Source organism: Gossypium arboreum, chromosome 1 (genome assembly GCF_025698485.1).
Source record: "Gossypium arboreum isolate Shixiya-1 chromosome 1, ASM2569848v2, whole genome shotgun sequence".
NCBI classification, from domain to species: domain Eukaryota; kingdom Viridiplantae; phylum Streptophyta; class Magnoliopsida; order Malvales; family Malvaceae; genus Gossypium; species Gossypium arboreum.
In genome coordinates, this window is record NC_069070.1 from 23,868,847 (window position 1) to 23,889,918 (window position 21,072).

Genomic DNA, 21,072 nt, shown 5'->3' on the forward strand with positions numbered 1-21,072 from the left:
TGATTGTAACCTATTATGTGTGTTGTTATGCGAAGCCTTAGGTCGTGAAGGAGCATCCTAGAGCAAGGACAAAAGCAAGCAGAAGTTTACCTAGGCTCGACAAAGCAATGAAGTTGTGATAGGTGAGTGCCTTACATACTACAATAGCACACAAGTCATGTGTTAATGGCAAGCTTAAGTAGCCTAACCGCCTATCCTAGGTTTCTAAAGCAAGTGTTCCTACCTATGAGAGCTCTATTATTTATGTGAACTGTGTTAATTTGGTGAACTGTGTTATTTATGCAAACTGTGTATCGTGACATTTTATGGTATATGTGAGCCCTGATATGCGAGCTATGCCATATACAAACTAAGATTGTATGAGAGCTATGCCATATGAGAACTCAGCTTTTATGCGAGCTATGCCGTATACGAACTGTAACAACCCGTTTTTTAGTGGTGTTGGAAGCAGTGGTTTCAGGACCACAATCTGATGAGTAAGTTCATATAATTAGTATTTAAATTATACGAGCCAATAATAATTTTTATATTGAATTTGTTTTGATGATTTTAAGAAATTGAATTAAAATTTAATATAAGTGGTTTGGTTCAAAAGTCAAGTCGTTATTGAAAATGAGGTATTAGGACCTCGTTTTCGTAATTTAAAATCGTAAATATTTTTATTAAATATTGAGAGAGTCGTATTATCGGTGAATTGAAGTTTGGTCAGGTAATTTTGATGATTGATTACTTAATTAAGGTAAAAGGATTGAATTGTAAAAGAGGTAAAAGTTAATTATTATAGATTTAAAATAGTAAATGGACCAATATTGTAATTAAACCATGGTCAAAAAACCCAAGCGGTGGTGGCATGATTAAATCCACTAACTTTTGGGCTATTTTCTCGTTTAGTCCTAATTAGTTAAGATTAAATTGTAATTAAGTTTATTTAGTTGGAATTTAAGTTAATTGAAGGACTAACTGTGCAATTAAACCTTCCTTAAATGGTAATTATACCATGTTTATATATATTGGACATTTTTGGGCATGTTTTAGTGATTTATAACTTATAAATTAAAGGTTGATTTTGTAAATAATTAAAGAATAAGTTAAATTAAAAGATTTAAAGGATGTTATTATCAATTTTCTTTCTTCTCCTTGTTGGACAAGCCGAATGGTCATGGAGACATGGGAAACCTTTGGTCAAGCTAGGGCACCTTGATTGGGTAGGTAATTATTGTTCATTTTTAGTAATTTTTATGTTTTTGAGCTTGTATTAGTTTAATCTAGCTAACCTGGGGATTAATTTGTAAAAATTTAAAATATTGACGATTATGTCATTGATGAAATTGAGATGTTTATGAAGTTTTATGAAATATTATTGAGTTTTGTTGTTAGTTAAGACTATTGTGTAAAGTATTTTTTGACAATTTTAACATTTAAGGACTAAATTGTTAAAGTGGTAAATTACTTGTACATGGTGTGAAATAATTGCAAATAGGGGTTGTATTGAGACCTTTGAATAATCGGTCAAGGTGGGTTTCAAATAAAAATGGTTAATTTACATGTTTGGGGATTAAGGACTAAATTGAATAGAAGTGAAATGTTGAGGGCGATTTTGTAAAAATATAAAAAAGACTTAATTGCATAAAATGAATTAATATTGCTGTTAAAATTAGTGAATTGAATGGAATTATTATTTTAGATCCTAAATGAGTGGAAAACCGGGGAAAAGAGAAAATTATCAAATAGCTCTTGTACTTTGTTGTTGCTGTAATTTAGTCTGGTAAGTTTGTACGGTTTAAATTTAGTATATTTTTCAATGTATTATATGCCTTAATTGTATAATGTTTGGACCATATTGATGGTTGCTGATTGAAAATGAAAATAATGAATTGACACAACGTCGATCATTGATTGAGCTATTCTGGACTGTTACTGCAAATCAGTCCTGTTAGTTCGTATTTCTAATTTTTATAATTAGTGTTTCTTTCCATACATTTTCTGTATTTGAGATGTGGAATTTCTAAGCATACTTGATCAATTGAGAGTTGGTGATACGAACGATTAAGGTGATTTGGCCTTGGGCCGGGACGTGAAATGATTAAATGATTAAATATTTTGTTATGATGGTATAGATCATTCAGTGGCTGAGAATCCTACATAAGTTGTGGATTTTCGACAACTTGTGTGAGCAACATTGAGTAGTGAAATGACTGAATGCTCTATTCTGATGAATGAACCGTAATGATGGTTGAGGTTCTGCATACATTGCAGATCCTCGTCAGCTTGTGTGAGTAGTATTGCAAAACTATCAATGTTCTGGAAACTAGCTCAAATGAGCGATACCCTGCATTTCTGAAATAATGATCTAATGACATTTGAGAAAATTGATTTAATGAAACATGTAGCTCTTACCTGTGGTGAATTGTGAATGGCAAGGAATCACCTTATTAGTTATTCAGTTGTGTTGTTAAGTTAAATTGTGGTAAGCTTTACCGTTATTTTCACGAACTTACTAAGCTTCAAGTAAGTTTACATCTATTTGTCCTTTGTTTTGTAGATTTTGTTTTGCGGTTGGAAGATCGGATCAAGCTCAAAGAAACACACTATCTCAAGGACTCTTTTGGTAGATTTCAGATAACTTGGTTATATGGCATATAATAGGAATATCTGGTTATGTTTTGTTATCTCTCATTATATCTAAAATATGTGTGCGTTGGGTATTTGATGTTGTGAAGGAAGTAATTAAATGAAGTATGCATGTTTCATCCCGAGTTCAGTTAAGAAATAGTAAGTTGAAAGAATATGGCATGATAAATTTGGTGTATGAGTTATGATTTGTAGGTGTCATATATGATAGTGGTTTGGAATAGATAACATTTTTTGATTTCAAGCATGACATAATGTTCCTATATTATGTGATTGTTGCTTTTATTTGTGGTTACAACCTTGTGAACATGTAATATGAATTGGTATAGGTACCTGTGCATATGGTTGGAAATCAAGCTTGAAATTGGTCATTTTTAGGCATACACAGTCTGAGACTTGGGCTATCACACGACCGTTTGATACACACTGGTAAGCCACATAGGCTTGTACCCAGAACGTGTTTAAAAACAGTATGGCTACAGTTTTTACACGGGCTAACACACAACTATGTGATCCAAATTAGAGAGTTACACGGTTCATGCACAAGAGCGTGTGAGGTCGAGCATGGGCGTGTAGGATAGCCACACGGGCATGTTTGGAGCCACAAAGGCTAGGTTTTGTCAAATAGCCTTGACATACGGCGTGTGATCCTTGATTTGAAAATTTTTGAATTTGTCTTGAAAGTTTTGATTTGTTCCAATTTGGTCCCTGAATGTTCGTAACTTATTTTTAGGGTTTTAAAAGCTCGAATTTAATGTTGTAATAAAATGTTTTGTTTCATTATGAATATTATATGTAATTATTCAATTAAATTAATAATTGAATACTATTTGTTATGTAATGTTCCGACTTGTACGGTCATACTCTGTAACCCTATTCTAGTGATGGAAATGGGTTTGGGGTGTCACATGAACTAAGATTGTATATGAGCTATGCTGCATGCAAGCTATATTATATGCGAACTATGCTTTAATGATAACTGTATGAGATGTGAATAATGTGTATTGCAAATTGTGCTATTCTACGAACTATGCTGAATTGCAAGCTGTACCATGTACGAACTCTGCTAAAATGCGAGCCCTATTATATTCTATACTGTGAATTTGTTAAGAATGATATGTTGACATTGTGAAAACTTGAAACCGTTGGATATCATTGGCATGTCATAGGATTGTGAGTACTCAACAAAGAAGAGCGATGGATGAACGACTTTCCTCTTTTTGAGGACAAGAAATGCCCATGGTAGAACTTCCACCATATACAGAAAATTTTATTCACATCATATTGTGATAAGACACTATGGCCCGAAGATTATGTTGGATATCATGCGAGCTATTATGCCGTTTTTACCATGCGAGCTGTATTTTGTGTAAACTGTATAGCATGACAACTTTTAACTTGATTGATATATTCACTTGTAACATGTTTTGTGTGCTCATTGAACTTCAATAAGCTCACACTTCTTATATTCATTGTACAAAAAAGTAGCTCGCAGGGCAATTGAGAAGTGGGGCTTTCTAGTGATCCATTGCAAGGCAAATTCCTTGAGTATGTGTTGTGTTTCCAAACCCTAATGTGAAGGCACTATGGGACTATTCCAAAGGACTAGATTTAGATTTAGATTTTAAATAAATTTTGATGGGATGTAAAAAAGACATTATAGACGGTTAATTGTGGATTTTTGTGTCTTTTATAACTACTTGGTTGAGTGATTGAATGTTTGGATTGTAATGGCATGCTGATTTGTTTGATAAATTAATGGACTAACAAATATATGCAGACTAAGGAGCTCACTGGACAATGAGGTGCACGTCATTAATTCTTAAGTATGTTTAAATCAATTATTGGTTGGTATGCACGAGAGATAAATTTTCACTTGTAGTGTGAAATTATTGAAGCCTGCAAACTATCTAGTTGATGATTGAATGAGTAGGAAAAAACATTTTAGGGGTCACAAGACTAAGGGGTTGTCATGTAGAAACATTAAATAGATGTAAGGTAAAAATAAAAAATGCAAAGGGTAGAGTTTGCCAATATAGAGGTAGAGTTCGCGGATGGACTATTTGTAAAATCAATCTGTCAAATTCGTGAGGGTAGGATTTTTTTAGAGTTCACAAGATTTGGGTTCGCCAAGAATAGGGGTTCGTAGGTTAGACTACGTGCTACGGATTCACCGAGTTGACTACAAGCTAGCAAAGTGTGAGCCTTGCCAACTGCGAGCTGTTAAAATCTTTCCTTTTGAGCTCGTCGCAAGGTCGAGTCGCAGGTATCGTATGATTGACTTTCATAAAATATTTTTGTTGATTTGATTAGTAAAGCATGTGCTAGGATTTATTTTTAATATGAATTAATCATATAATTGTGAGGTGTGATTGGTTGGATGGTGTGATTTGTGGTGGTTAATGGACAATCATTCTGGTGGCTAATGTGACGTTCAAAATTTGGGTCGGATCATCTTGTTTGGGTTTGGGGCACCTCAATTAATGTTCATGAGATTGCATAAATCAATGTATTCCAGTTCTATGAATTGAGTGGCCCTTATACCTTTCACATTAAAGGTCTCTTAGTCATTTTACCTTCCAAGCAAGATTCACATTGTAAAAGATGCACCTTTTTAAATGATCTTAAGGTTATACCTTTCACAAGTCTAGTGGTTATATCCTGGTTAATATATTCAAGCCTTAGATGCCATAAGTATGTCTCATTAGAGTGAGAAATTTGAAGTTTCTTATTCACGAGTTCAATTTTTAGCAGTGAGTATATCATTGGTTTGATAAAATAGAGATTATTTTCCATCCACCCATGATAGATAAAAGAACAATAATTATGAATTTCAATACTTATATTAAATCTTACGATATACCTATCATGAAATAAACATGCAACAGAAATTAAATTTACTGCTTCTGCTGCCACACTGCTCCCATCTCTAGTTTGCAATTATTGATTCCTATCTTGTAGATTTATCATTTCTAGAACCCCTACAAAAAAACACAAACATGATTAGTGGCTCCAAAATTAATGACTCAATAGTTGCTTGAATATTCCACTAAAGAGATTTCAATGACTAAGATTTCATTACCTTTCTCTTTCAAGGTTAGATAGTCCTTATACTCTTTGGAATATACTTTGAAGTGTCATTTCTTATTGCAGAAGAAGCATTTAGACTTAGATAAGTCTTTAAGTTTTCAAGACTAGGATCGAATTCTTGGGCACAACCTTGCTAATGTCCTTATTGACAGTTGGATGGTATGTGTTGTTCCCTTACAACTAGATACTCTTCTACCATATAGAACCACCAGTTGCCCACCTAACTGAACCATTACATATATGCCTCAGAGGTTGGAAATTACTGTCTTCAATAATTTACCCATATATGCATTACTTAACTCGTTCGTCTCATAGCTCAACCTATCATGTATGTTTCATCGGCTGTTTCTTATCCTGCTTCCTCAAATCTATCTTATGAAGTCGCTCAATGTTTTGTGGGTCATTTGGAATATCTTAGATGAACCCAAAATGTTATTTCACCTAGTCAGAGTGTTTCCACTCCATGATGTAGAAATAGATTATAGGCATCCACACCTTGAAAAACACATATGCTCAAAAGTTATCTTTGATATGATGGAAATTTTATTGTCCAAGTACATCATCCATAGAAATCACAAATATATACAAATAAAGTTATATACATTAATATAAATATTGAATTTAATTAAATGCAAATACAACATCAACATATGTCTTCATCAACTTGTCGATCGATTTCTTATTGCATCCAAATCAAGTCCTCACTATAGCAAGTATGATCTAAGCAACCACTAAATTCCTTCAAATATTTCATGCAATAAAGGATTACAAATACCAGTAGATGAAGTCATTTCAAGATATTGTACAAGATTTTGTTTTTACCTTCTATTGATAGAGAATTCTTATGGTTGCGAAAGGATGGGTGGTAACCACAACTTTGTACCCATCCCATTGTTTGCAAAAGTAGGGAACAATTGTTCAATTCACCGATTGGTTCTCATGTCACCCTACATAGCACTATGTACCTCCACACTAGAGTTGTAGAACCCCAACTAAACCTACCGACAGCCTTAAAAGGCTTTAATAGAGAAAGATATATGTAATGGACAATGTTTTGATACTTGCCTAGGAACATCATTTCCCTCTACCATCCAAAGTGTCCAAGCTCTAGCATATCAATCTATCAAGCTCTAGCATATCAATCTATCTCCTCCACTATTGCATGAAGTGGATGGGTCGGTTGGACAAGCCTTTCCAAACACGTGCATATCATACAATCCCTGTCTAGTTCATTCTCTGGCTAATTCTTAGATGGGATGGCATCCAAAAAACGATAGCACTCATACGTCAGGTTGATGTTACCAGCTCTAATTACCGCATGTTTTTTTTATTGGAAGGTCGTTTATTAAAGTGACATCGTCTAGCGTTATAGTCACTTCCCTACATGGAAAATGGCATATATGTGTTTTTTATCTCCATCTTTCCAAAAATGTAGCTAACAACTCTAGTATCATAATGAATTTCACCATTGTAGATGCCACTTATAAACCAACATTTTTCAAGCGCCCTTCGACACATGCAATAACTTCCAGGAATTTTAGACTATGCCAAACTTGAAGAACTCAATTATCCAATAGTTCAAAAAATCATAAAATAAATATTAAATTTCTCAATATTTAAAAAATATTTCTGCAAAAATTACAAAATTTCAAAAAGAAAAAAAGAGTTTGAAACTTTACCATATTGATGGCATAGTTTGTAATGTATTCTTTCATAAACTTTGAAGCAATCATTTTTTCCTTTAGTAAAAGAAGTGCAAAATCATGATTGTTTTGAACGAGATCAAACCAGTTAGAACGAAAATAGTTCGAGGTACCACCCGAGAGAGAGACATCAAACCAATTGACCTCGAAACCAGTACGGACCGATTTAAAAAGCTAGTTGTACTAATTTTTTTTATTTTTTTATAATTTTTGATAATTTATTTAATTGAACTGATTGACTGATTATACCAATATATCGGTGGCCTGATCGGTTCAACAACTCTTCCAATTTTAAAAAGCTTGTACAAAATAATAAAACTTTTTTTTTTAAAATTGAGAGAATTTTAAGTATAAAGAGAAGAGAAAAGGTAAGTATGTATAGAGTGAAAGTCAAGAACTATTGAAGTCGACTTCCAAAAATTTAAATAGGTTGATTGAGACAACGACTAAATAAATTACCTAACTAAAGTTTAAAGCTCTAAACTTAACATTTATGAGTGTCTGAGTGTATGAGATATTGTTGATTATAATTTACAATACTTTTCTCATAACATACATGACACAAACATCACATTGAACTTGACCTCTTTAGATATCTTAAAATATCCCTTAGAAACATATTTGTTACTTATTTTAAAAAGTAAGATTAAAATCTATTATACCTAACTAAAAAACCCAGCAATGATTTGCTGAATACAGACATTCACTAACCCACGAATAACACTTATCGCCCTTTTGTACTTCAATTTATTTTATAAAATATCAGAAAAACATACATAATAGTATACTGAGAGGAGCTTTGCTTAACAGCTCACTTATCCAGATCAGATAAAAAATAAAAATAAAAAACAAAACAGCTGGAGCCTGGAATTGGCAGATGCCTCTGGATATGGAGAATTATTAGGCATGTTTGGTATTCAATACTTGTTTCAGTCCCAGCTGTAAGTAAATCCAACCCTTTTTCGGGATTCATACGCTCCCAATCACACGAATTGATTTTGAAGCGACCTATGGCCTCTTTGCTGTCATTCAACTTTCCACGCATACACAAACAAGCAATATTCAGACGATCCACTGTGATTAAACCCTTCTGATGGAGCACTGCTCACTGTTTCAGAGGAAGAAGAAGAAGAAGAAGAAGAAGAAGAAGAAATAGGCTTGAATATAAACAAAGCATGCCTTAAACCAGGGCTAAAAAGCCAATCATGAACATTCCAATAAAGTTCAACTCTTGTTTTGTTGACATAAATGGATTCATTGCCTCTAAATTTCCATTGGAGATGCTTGACATGTAGGACTACATGTCCATCAATTCTCATCTCCATTTCAGGTTCATCATCAACCCCATTCTTGCATTCGATTGAGATCTCATGAAACCTACCTTTTTCATGAAATTTAGCTCTTGAACTGAACTTCTTTTTCCCAAATATATGCTCTTTTCTCGAGACAAAAATGGGGTTAAAACTTGCAGGCCTGCATCCGGTTTTCCTATAAGCATCTTGCTTTAGATCCCCAAGGAGTAAAACAATCTCTTCCTCGCTAACAACAGCAACGTAGTAATCAGATCCAGGCTCGGTTTCGCCGTTGAATTTAGCAGATTTCAAGTCCCAGAAGATATCAAAGGGTTTACCATCATCGACCGTGAAGCGTTTGGAGCCTTGTTTCCTCCAAAAATACCATGGTTTAAGCTCGATTTTGCAGGTATACTGAGACTCCCCCTCTGGACCTTCCACTGATATGGAAAGACCATGAAGCAACAGATTCTTGCACCAAGTGACGGTGATCAAACGACAGTGATCCGCCATTTTTGTACGGTAAACTGACATGAAAACACTCTGACCCCACCTGGTTACCGCCGGATCATGGTCGGTTGGCTTCTCACCTGATGAAAAACAAGCGGGAATCCCGATTGGGTCTTGCATGGTTATCTACAAGAATTAATAAAAGTGGAGTTGATGGATCAAAGCTTGAATGAAGTAATTAAGGAGTAAGGTAGATATACTATATATTGTGACGTATGAACGAGTATGAGTGAGATATAGTGATGGTGCCAGAGGTGTTATTGGCTGCATTAATGGATATTAAAAGAATATAGTTCCAAACTGGCAAATGGATGTCAGTGAATTATGAGTAAAGATCGAAGAACGAACCATTTTCTTTTCTTGGGTTTTATAATATAGCAATGCTCAACTTTTTTCTTGCATGGATCAGTCTCCTTTTTTCTTTAGCTACTTTATAGGTGTTTGAAAGCGGAGATTCCCATGTTTTTCACCGGATTTGGAGTCTTGATTTCTTCGTTACTAGATGGAGTTCGAGGCAGGTGGTTTAATTGCTATTCTTTTTTCCTTCTTTATACACATAAAGAAGCTTATTCACTATTCTATTAATTAAACCTTTTATTGGGCTTATGACAACCTTAATCGAGTATTCAATTCGATTAAAAAATTATGAGAATATTTTATTGGATCTAAAACTCTAAATGTAGTATTTTGTTCATGTATATTTATATTTTTCAAATAAACTGGTTTAATAATAATATTCATAAATTACTTTAATGTTCTTGTATATGGCCTTTAATGGTTTTTGCACATAAAGAAATATGGAAGCAAATATTAGCTCATTGATTATCTAATGTTTAATTAATATTAAGCGGTATTACGTAGTCGGATCGTAATACGAAAAAATAGCTTACATTAGTAGATTAACATAAACATATCATTAGTCTAATCGGAAATGAGCAACTGATTGAAAGATTAATATGTCGTTTATCAAATCCAATTCAAAAGATGCTTTGTCTTAAACATCAGAGTGGATGAATTTCAGAAGATAGAGACATAAATGTGTTTGAGTAAACTGACAGTACATTAGTCAAGACCCAAGTATAGAATAGATCTTATATCCGTTTATGGATTTATTCACTTCTAACGTTCATAATGTGACATACATTAATCCTGAGTGGATGTTGGATTATGTATGCATGACTCGTATACTTTGATGTAAGTAAAAGTCTTAGTTCAAATAGATAAGAAATCGAAAGCTAGTGTTTTAAGTATACGACTTATGCAGTATGTAGTATCATTCACAATAGTGTAATCCATGGTCCAAGAAATGGGTAAATGATATTCTCTCATTGGCATTACATGACAGATGAAAAGTAAACGCAGTGACGGGTTGTTTGTCTTTGTGATAAATGACTTAATTACTATTTAATAGTATTTGACTTTCAATGAATGAAGATGTAATGGTTACCGTGAGATAAAATAGGATCATATTAGGATAACATATTTATACAAAAGAGATTAACAATATCTTATAAGCGTAACACGTTTATAACAAGGTTATTAGACGAGCACTGCTCGAATAACTTTCGTAATGGTATGTAACTAGGGAGAGGTCAATCATAATACTATAGTGGAATGACTTCGTGACTAAATGAGTTTGTAATTAATAGGCTAAAAGTTTGAACTTGATTATAAATCATTTGAGACCTAATTATATATGTTCAGTAGGTCCCCCTACTAGCTTGTTGAAACCATAAATGAATTGCATAAAGAATCAAATGAATAGAAATGGATGAAATGGTAAAGGTATAGAAATGGGTTACATTCAGAATTGAATGTGTTCTTTCACTAAATATGGAAATTACATGAGAATTAATTTAAATTTTTAATTATTATTTAATTAAATAATTAAAGTTCGAAAATAGAATTAAATTAATTGGTTACTATGAATCCATTGAATAAGAAAATTAAATATATTTTCTTATAAATTCTTTTCTTGTAAAGTTGTCATGACTTTAACGAAATTAAAATTAAATTAAGAAAATTATTTAATTAAAATTAATTTTACTTTGGAAAATAGAAAAACATGTACTAAGTTGGATTAAATTACAAAGTATTAGGTTAAAAGCTAAGGAAACACATATTTGACCTAATACAAGAGAGGCTCAAAACCCCTCATAATACATATGAGGGGCGGCAACCCTAGTATATTTAACTATGGTGTGTCACCCCTCTCCTAGTAGAACTAAGGGATTAGTTTTTCTATCAAATAAGTATTATTTGTATTTTACTAATTCAATCAGGATTCTTCTATCCATCCCTATAAATAGATGGCACTAATAGAGCTAAAAATGTACAACTTTGAGATATTTTTATTCTACCCGAAAATAGTGAGAATTTATTTTCTAAGCATAAATTTTATTTTCTAGGAATAATAATTCTACCGGTTTCTATTAAGATAGAATTATTTTCTTACTAAAAGTAAAAAATTATTTTTGGTTTTATGTTTGATTCGTGATTGTTCAAGACCACACTCGAAGTGATTCGTGGCACGAGAATAGTGGAGAAGGTTGTTCGGTTAAAATTCGAGAACATTTAAGATTCGTCTCGCACAAAGCACGGGTACTTTTCGAGAAAAATTTATTTCTATAAATTTCACAAATCATCTTGATAACTCTAGGATATATAGCTATTTAATTATTCTTAAGCTTATATTTCAATCAAGTTAAGAGCGATTTAGAGTATTTTTTTTCTAATTGTTTTAGTTATATTTATGTTAAGTAGTTAACTTTTAAAACTTTTATTTTAATAATATATTTTTGCCAAATTAGACACTGAAAATGTGAAATTTTATTTTTGAAGGTGGCTAATAGAACATTGAAAAGGTGGAGAAAATAATATGCTCATTTTTTACATCTAAAGCCCCAATGTTGCAGCAAAGCCGTAAAGTCGAGCCTAACGAGAACAAATTGGGAAGCTCACACTTAAAGAATGCCACATCAGCTTTTGGGTTTAACACATCTTTTAATCAAGTGCGGATAATCATTAAGAATCAAAAAGAATAAGCTATGCGAAAATGTAAAGGCACAAACACTCCCAAGAGGACAAAAAAATAATAGGAAAGGGAGTTGACCTAACCTACAATCTTTTTGGGGATATAAATATTACACTTTGAAAACATAGAGGGGGATTCGTCGGGTGCAAAAAGAAAAGAACATCACTTTTTCAGAAGAAAGCAAGTCTGGGAAGAAAAAGATTCAAAGATGAAGAAAGAGAGAAGAACGTTTTGCCTTTTATTTCTTTTCTTTTGCTATTTTGAACCATGGTTGAGTTGTGATTGATTGTTTTCATTTGATGATTATAGGCTAAGCATTTGTTAGCTAAAATAATTATGAAACCCTAATATGAGATTATTGATACTTTGATAAGGATAATTGTTGCAATATGAGGTTTATTCATTCAAGTGTTATTCATGTTTAATACTTGCTATTGTTTGATCAACATTGGTGGATAATTTAGTTAATTGTTAATTCTGAAAAGTTGTGATTAATGGACATAAAACTTGAATGGTGCATGTTCAATTTTTTTTTATTTTAAATGTGTAATGATATAGACATATATTGTTACCGTGCATAATCCTGTAAGAATGGTGCTTGCAATTGTATTCTTGACATTAATTTGGCATAGAATATGTTAAATTAGTTATAGGATTGAGCATAGAGACTTCGAGAGAAGCCTATAAATTGTCGATTCCAAGTTAACAAAATGTCTTAATACTGCAGCATTGTCGCAACATCACTACCAATAATTGTATATTAGGGGAAATAATTATTTTGGCTCTTCAATTAATTGCTATTAATTTGTGTTACTATTTTTAAATTGTTTTGCATATTTCTTTGAATCCAATCATATTTTTATTTGCTTTCCAAATTGTCATTTTTTTATTTTTTTAATTTATGTTTTAAAATTAGTCCCTTTTGGAAATGATAATTCTAGTATTTACTACTATATTAATTGCTAGTGATTGTGTACACTTGCACATCATAAGAAAATTCATGACGCGGCTCAATCTCCAAAATTTTATTTTTTCGTTGTTACAGAAAACCATTTTTAAACCAAAATTTTTCCAACATGCCCTTCTCGTAATTAAAACAAGTAATATTATTTGAGTGTATTTAAGTCTTTTCACTTTAAAAAATATATAAATATATGCATATGATGAAATTTGAACCCACATCTATTGTATTAATAAAACCTTTAATTTTTCAATCAACTAAAACTTCATTTTGATATTTTTATACATTTTATTTTATTATGCACACTTTATTAATAATGTATTTGATTGAGTTGGTGTCACAAGTTAACTCTACACCAACTCAAGATTGATGACAACACCATGATAAACAATTTAATCTAATTTTTTCATTTTAATAGCGTATATATTCCATGTGTTATTATTAATTAGTGTCTAACCATACGTTTCATTATTTATTGCATGTTATTTTTAAATAGAAATTTGTGTTCTAAATTTGTGGTTTCGACACGCATACGCATGTGATAAAATTTTTAGATTAAGTAATGTAATTTACTTATTATTGCACTCATAATTAATTAAGTGGTATTTTTATTATAATTATGGATTAATTATGTTAGAATAATATTTAAAATATTTTATTTGTTGAGGGAAGTTGACTTTTTTGCTCAAATGTTTGAAAGTGACCGGTATATAAAATGGGAGCTCGAGTTTCTAATGAGGTAAACCATATGTGTTGCGCATGATTGGACGTGAATCTAAATACTATAGGATATAGGGCATTATTATTGCATGAGAATGCTACCACATGAGTATGGTTTGCCTTATTGATGAGACACTTCTTTTTTGTGAACTAGTTGTCTCTTCAGGTATCTGAGTCTTCAATAAAGTCAAAAGGCAAAGCCTCCCATCGAAATTAATATCGACTCGTTGAAGGGTCTACCAACTCCCAAAGAATCGCACATCGCAAACTTATCACAATGGAGTTGATCTCCCCTCAATAGTATTTTATAGTTATTATGAATATTTATATATTATTGTTTTATTAATATCATATTAGTATCATTTATGTCCCATTTTAATTTTTTTATTGTATTAGTAGCTTGTAATAATATGACACTATCTTTAACTCCCTCACTTTCATAGGGCTTTGGAACCTACAGTTGAAACTTGCAAAGAAAATAACTAGTGATAATAAAAGTGCCCTATAAAGATGGCATTGTGATAAGAACAAAGAAAACTAGAATGTAACAAATTGTTTATGCAATTCAATTTCTTCATGTCAGTGGAGCCTAGCTTAGTGAGTAAATCCACTATCTTTAATATCAATTCCAATACAACAATTGATTTAAGTCTTATCTCAACTCAAAATAGTAACCTCACTTTTGTACCTAAAGATCTAGATCATTCACCTCTAAGTTCTCCCCCTGAAAACTTATGTTGTAAACCAAGCAATAAACTTGTTTACGCTCTCAATTACAAGTTCCTCAATGAACAAATAAGTGCTAATGTACTCGATAAAAAACCTATACAAGTCTCTTCAAATATTTAGGAATTTGAGATTTACTAACATACTAGATTGATTACAATCAATTCCCTTGCTATACAACAGCTAAAATAGCATACACAATATTCTATTAAATTCCAAGATAAAGTAGAATCATTTGGAGATAAGTCCTGAATGCAATATCGATTCAATATCCTTACTTCAATTCGATCTAATCTAATCCAATTTGGTCCAATCTGATTGCTTGATTTAATATGATCCAATCATCAAGATTTGTTGCTTCAAATGGATGGTTCTTCATAGATGGGTTGTCATCTACCACAATATCACCAAGATTCTCAATCCAAGAATTTTCTTCTAAAATATTTTCAACTCCAAATATTACAAATTAGGTTGACTGTCGTAGTGCTAACCACAGTAGCCACTACTGCTAACACTGCGTGAGTTACTACTCATATACTTACTTCAACAATAAAATATTTATCAAGGTTGAACAAGCTTTCCATATTTAGAGCACGAATCCAGGTAACCTAAGCAAACTTCAATCCATCACGATCTACTAAAATTTCTTTAAATCAATTACCCTATATATAAAGATACAAAAGATTTAGATAAATCTTCATAAAGCCAACCCATATTTTGGTCAAACTTAAAAAGTTTTGAAAAATACCCTTGCTTGATTCATTCTCTTCTTTAATAATAAACACAAGATTTTTTTGCATAAAATCCTCGAAAAGATACAAGAAAATAATTAAGATATTTTGGCTAAGTAGACAACAAATAAGGCAAATTATAAAACTTGCATAATAGCAAGTGCAGTGGTCACTGCTAAAGTTATTGGTCTCGTAACTTGCCTCAAGACTAGGGATTTATAATTGTTTTCAATAATTTATTTGATTAAATAATTTATTTAAATTAAGAAAAAGTAACTACTTAATTTTTAAGAACTAATAATATTAATATATTATGTGTAGCAGCCCAAATCTGCCCGGGCCTTAAAACCAAAAACAAAAACTAAATGAATAAATGAATATTTATTTATTTTAAAAGTCCGTTAAAAAGTCCAAACCCAATAACCCTTACAAACAGACCCATTACCCAAACTAATCTACTACAGACCCAACTCACTCGGGCCCAAAAGGCCCAATGACTTAAAACACCAGTAGGAAACCCTAAGGTTTCCTTGGAACCTCAGCGCCCAGGAGCAGTTCCAGAAGCTTCGCCACGTCAGAGCCATTCCAGCTCCCAAAGCAAGGGCCATCAATAGCCCTGTCCCCTCACGTCACCCCAGTTGGCCCTCATCAATACTGGTCAGATCGATGGTCACCACGCATGAGGTCCCATCAAAGCACTGACCAGAGGCTTTGGGCACTCCGAACGTCACCGCCGTTTGCCTCACAACGATCGAGTGGCTTAAACATCACCACCATCAGTGCACCGTGATCTCAGGCCTCACCACTGACCTTTGTGCCTCCATCGGTGCTGAGATCTTCGCAGCAGAGGCCGTCCTGTGGTCACCAGGCAAGATTCGCATCCACAACGCGATCTTCGCCGGATTTTTGGTACGTTCAAGACAGAAAAAGGAAACCAACAGAAACGGAAAAGAAAAACGGAGCAGAAAAGGAAACAAACAGACAAAAATGGTAAGAAATAACAGCAAATAAACTGAAACAAACAAGGAAAGAAATCAAAGATTTCTTTCCTAAACATGCATAGTCTAAAGGCTATAAAACCTTTCTTCATATTTATAATTGGAGGGTTTTTTTACACGCACAGATACACATATACAGAGGTAGGAAGACACAAGCAGAGAGATAACAGAGGAGAGATTTACACAGCACACAGAGAGAAAAAATAGTGAGAAAAAGCAAAAAAAAAGTGAACAGTTGTAATCTTTTTTTTCGTAGCATATATAAAAAAGAAAATAGTTTCTTGCTCGAAAGGTAATTTGAAACGTTTCTTCATTTTATTATTTTTTATTTTTCTTACCTGTTTGCTTGCGAGCGTGTGTTTACAGGCATTTTTATGAAAAAGTAATAAAGAAAAGAGAAAGGGGAAGTGATTACCTGAAGATTTGCAAAGAAAAGATGGTTTTTTTTTCGAACCCTAGCCACTGTATGCGGTTGTCCTGATGACGGCGTGTTGGCGCGTAAAGACTACGCACGACGGGGCTCGAGGATGAGCGGTGATGGCCCTCTAGTCGGAGCTCAGAGGGCCAGAGGATTTTTTTTTAGAGGCTCTCTCTGGTTTTGTTTTTGGGTAAAAAGGGCTGAAATGGTTTTTGAACTAAGAAATAGTCTTATATAGCTTCTACTAAACGACACCGTTTCTGCTTAACTCAATAAGCAGCAAAACGATGTCGTTTTGAATATAATCCAGGAAAGATTCGCATGTTGACACGACCCGGAAAGAATCCGCGTGTTTATTTTGGGTTATTTATTCAATTAATCCTCCCGCATTTCTAACATTTGTGATTTTGTTTTATTTTATTTTTAATTTAGCCCTAACATTTTAATTTTTTTTCAATTTGGTCCTCACAGTGACTTTAAAACTGTATTCGTCGAAACGGTGTCATTTTGGGATTAGGTCAAATTGCCCAGTGAGTCCCTCAGTTTTAACGCGCTTTCCAAATAGGCCCAATTTTTTTTTATATTTTTCTAATTAGCCCAAAGTTTTTAATTGCTTTTAATTTTAGTCCTCTTACACTTTTAAATTTATTTATTTTAAATATTATTATTTATTTATCAGATATTATTATTTTATATTATATTAATACTCATTATTATTTTATATTAAAAATTATATGTTATATTTATATACTTTATTATTAAATATTGGAAATGCATTTATTTTATTATATTATATATTATTTTATATGGTGTATATATTATTTATATTTTATTATATATAAAAATATTAATTAAATATTTTTAAATATATGTATTATATTCTAGAAAATAGTATAAAAATCATTTTTATTATTTCAAAATATGTATTAAATATGTTATATTTTTGTCCATTATCATTTATTACCCCAAATGTGTTGTCTTCTTGTTTTTATGAAAGTTTGTTTTAATATATACATACTCTTATTGCATGAATTATTTATTGTTATTAAAATTATGTTGGTATGAAAATTATTCATGTCGTATTGGTAACTTATATTTGCATATCTTACTTGCTTTATTTGCTATGGAACATTAATGCATGAAATTTATGTTGCCTATGTTTAATCACATGAAATATGAATGTTATATTGTATCTTCTATGCTATATTTGTATCAAAACATGTATTATAATAGTTTAATTTTACCTTGTAATATATTATTTTGATTGTATCATGGTTAAACACATAAATAAAGGCAATGTTTTTGTATTCAGGAATTCGGGAAATAGTGCCCTAACATGCTGGGTTACGATTTCTCGTTTGTCTAAATGCCTAAAATACCCTTCTAAACGATTTTATAAATTACGAGGTGATTTCAGTTACAAGAGTTTTAAAATATTGTGTCCTATCATGCTGGATGTGATATTCGTATTCTTTTGGAACGAAGAAATCTTGGTTTTAAACTCAAACTATTTTAATTTCAAAAGGGATCATATTTTTAAATACTTTCAAAATTCTAGCATTAAAGACAAAAAGTTATTCAATTTGGTACCAATTATTTGGGCGTTACGAGGGTGCTAACCCTTCCTCGTACGTAACCGACTCTCGAACCCGTTTTCTTGATTTCGTAGACCAAAACAAATGATTTCAAACAAAAGTGGTTTGAAAGTGGTTCAATCACACTTAAACTAATTGGTGGCGACTCCCATTTTTTATTTTTCAAAAAGTCGAACCCGGTTTTTCCAAACACCTTTTAAAATGGTTTCGACATTATGATTTTAAGTAAACTACCAAAATAGTTGCTTTTGTTTGTCTCAAGTTACGTTTTAGTCACTTATGTTTGAAATGTTACGTTTTAGTCACTTACGTTATCGTGTTGTAACATTTTAGCCACTGAGTTGTTAATTATCGTTAATAGTGTAACAGAGAAGGGAGAAGGGACTAGTTTTAACAAATGAAAAACATAGAAAAGCGGGGAAAAATAAAGGGAGAAGCAGAAGAGAAAGGAAAAAAAAGTTAAAAAACATAAAACAAAAATTAAATTGCTCAAAACAAAAAAAAATATAAGGGCCAATTGTATAATTTAACCTAAAATTTTTGTTTAAAATGATTATTTAATGTGTCATGTGAGCTTATCGTTATACTGTTAACGGCAATTAACAGTTTAATGACTAAAATATTACAACACGATAACGTAAGTGACTAAAACGTAACATTTCAAGCATAAGTGACTAAAATGTAACATAAGGTAAAGAAAAGTGACTATTTTAATAGTTTAGCCTATGATTTTTAATTATAAAAATTAAATTTAGTTATAATAAGAGTTTAGGATTAGTTAAGTATATTATATCTAGTCAAATTTGAGACAAACATTTTAAATATATAATTAAAAGTAAAATTATAAGATAATTTTTTCTCCGAGGGATTGAATTTGGAATTAAATAAACCTACAAAAGAACTATTTTATTTTTAAAAGTTGCATAACTATTAATAATATTATATTTTGTTATGGTAAAATCAAATTTATAATATTTATAAAAATTAATTATTTTAAATTTTAAAACACTTATTTTTTCGAGTAGTGAACAAATACGAAAGTCACCCACGGTAAACGTATACTTTAACTCCATTAAATACATTTCTTTAAAAAAAAAACTCCACTAGATAAATTATTTAAAATTTATTTTTAAGAATTTATAACATTAAATGATGGTTTAAGATAATAATTCAAAAAAATTGCAAACAAATCAAATATGGATTTAAATTTATTGGAAAAATTGTAATTTTTATAATTTTGAGACATATTCTCAATTGGTAAAGGTGGAAAGTTGAATCATAAATTATGGTTTTATATTCTACTTGGAGACCTTTACAATGGTATATCATATGCTCAAAATAATTGAGTGATGAATGAGAAATTGATATTCAAAGTAAGCTACTTGAGAATATTTGTTGAGAAAAAGAAAAGCTTAGATCTAACATTGGTTAAAGACTAAGTGTGAGATATGAATATATATGAGAACCCACTTAAAAGGTAATTGAATGGCTAAGCTTGAAACATCATCTTGTGCATAGAGGGTACAGGTTTTAACTTCTTGGGGTTGGGATGCATAGGGGGTGCAAGTTCTAACTTCTTGGGGTTGGGGTGCACCTACACGATGTTGACAACGCAAAGTGTTCGGATTGATTAGGCCTAAAATGAGCCTATAAATATTTTAACTCAACACGAAATTTATTTTTCCTCAACAAATATATATAAAAAATCTGACTTAAAAAGACATATATCATGCATATTACCAAAATTCCTCCATTTTGAATACCTATAAAAAGGCTAAGACTTCTTCATAATTTTTTCATCGTATTGTTGTATCTTCGGAGACAGTCAACTGACATTTTTTGAAGTACCATAGGAGCGGTCGAATCTGTCTTAAGGAAATTGTGTTAAACAGGCCTCAACATTTAGTAAATCTCTATCCTACTTTTCGATTTCTGGTTTTTGTTATGGTATTTATTAGTTTTCGTATTTGAAAATTTAAATATAAATTGTTTAGTTTATATTTTATTTTTTTATATAAATCTTTGTTTATTTATATTTATATATTTTGTTTGCTAATGTGTTTTGTCCAACAAAATTAACTTGAAAGTAAATATATGAACAATGTAACACCCCACACCCGAGCCCTACGCTGGGGCGGAATACGAGGCTTTACCCCACTTAAACACATGCAGACAAACGTTCCAAGTCACTAGGGATTGCTCAAAATTTTAAAAATTTTGGAATTATGTCTAAACTTCTTTAACATGGGCTTACGAAAACCCAAACATCCCTAGGAACCAACTCGGGTCCTTAAATCGACTAAATAAAAATAACTCTTGAAACAGGGCACACGCCCGTGTGGAAGGGATACACACCCGTGTGGTCATTATAACATGGCTGTGCTAATGTCCCGTGTGACACACACAGCCTAAGCATCTAGGGACATGCCCTGTGTCCCATACCCGTATGAATTAAATTCTAAATTCGAACCTACAGGGGTTTTCACACGGCCTGTCACATGCCCGTGTCTATGGCCCGTGTCCCTCACACGGTCATGACACGCCCGTGTCTTAGCTCGTGTCTAAAAACCTTGACATTTTGTTTCTGACATCAGCACCCAATTTGGGGCACACGGCCAAGACACACGCCCGTGGCTAAAGGCCGTGTCCTCTACACGGTTGAG

The 21,072-nt window shown here is 32.1% G+C and overlaps 1 protein-coding gene and 1 long non-coding RNA gene across 2 annotated transcripts; both read right to left on the reverse strand.

Annotated features, from left to right (window-relative positions):
* Positions 1-8,157: 8,157 nt before the first annotated feature.
* LOC108482431 (uncharacterized) lies at positions 8,158-9,740 on the reverse strand. Its single transcript, XM_017785563.2, has one exon. It carries the CDS (start codon positions 9,344-9,346, stop codon positions 8,450-8,452), a length of 897 nt encoding a protein of 298 aa, XP_017641052.1. The 5' UTR covers positions 9,347-9,740; the 3' UTR covers positions 8,158-8,449.
* Positions 9,741-15,764: 6,024 nt separating this feature from the next.
* Positions 15,765-17,016, reverse strand: LOC108482497 (uncharacterized). Its single transcript, XR_001870890.2, has 2 exons — positions 16,812-17,016; positions 15,765-16,291 (listed from the first exon to the last, which is right to left on the reverse strand). It is a non-coding gene; the product is annotated as an uncharacterized LOC108482497 (long non-coding RNA).
* Positions 17,017-21,072: the final 4,056 nt, after the last annotated feature.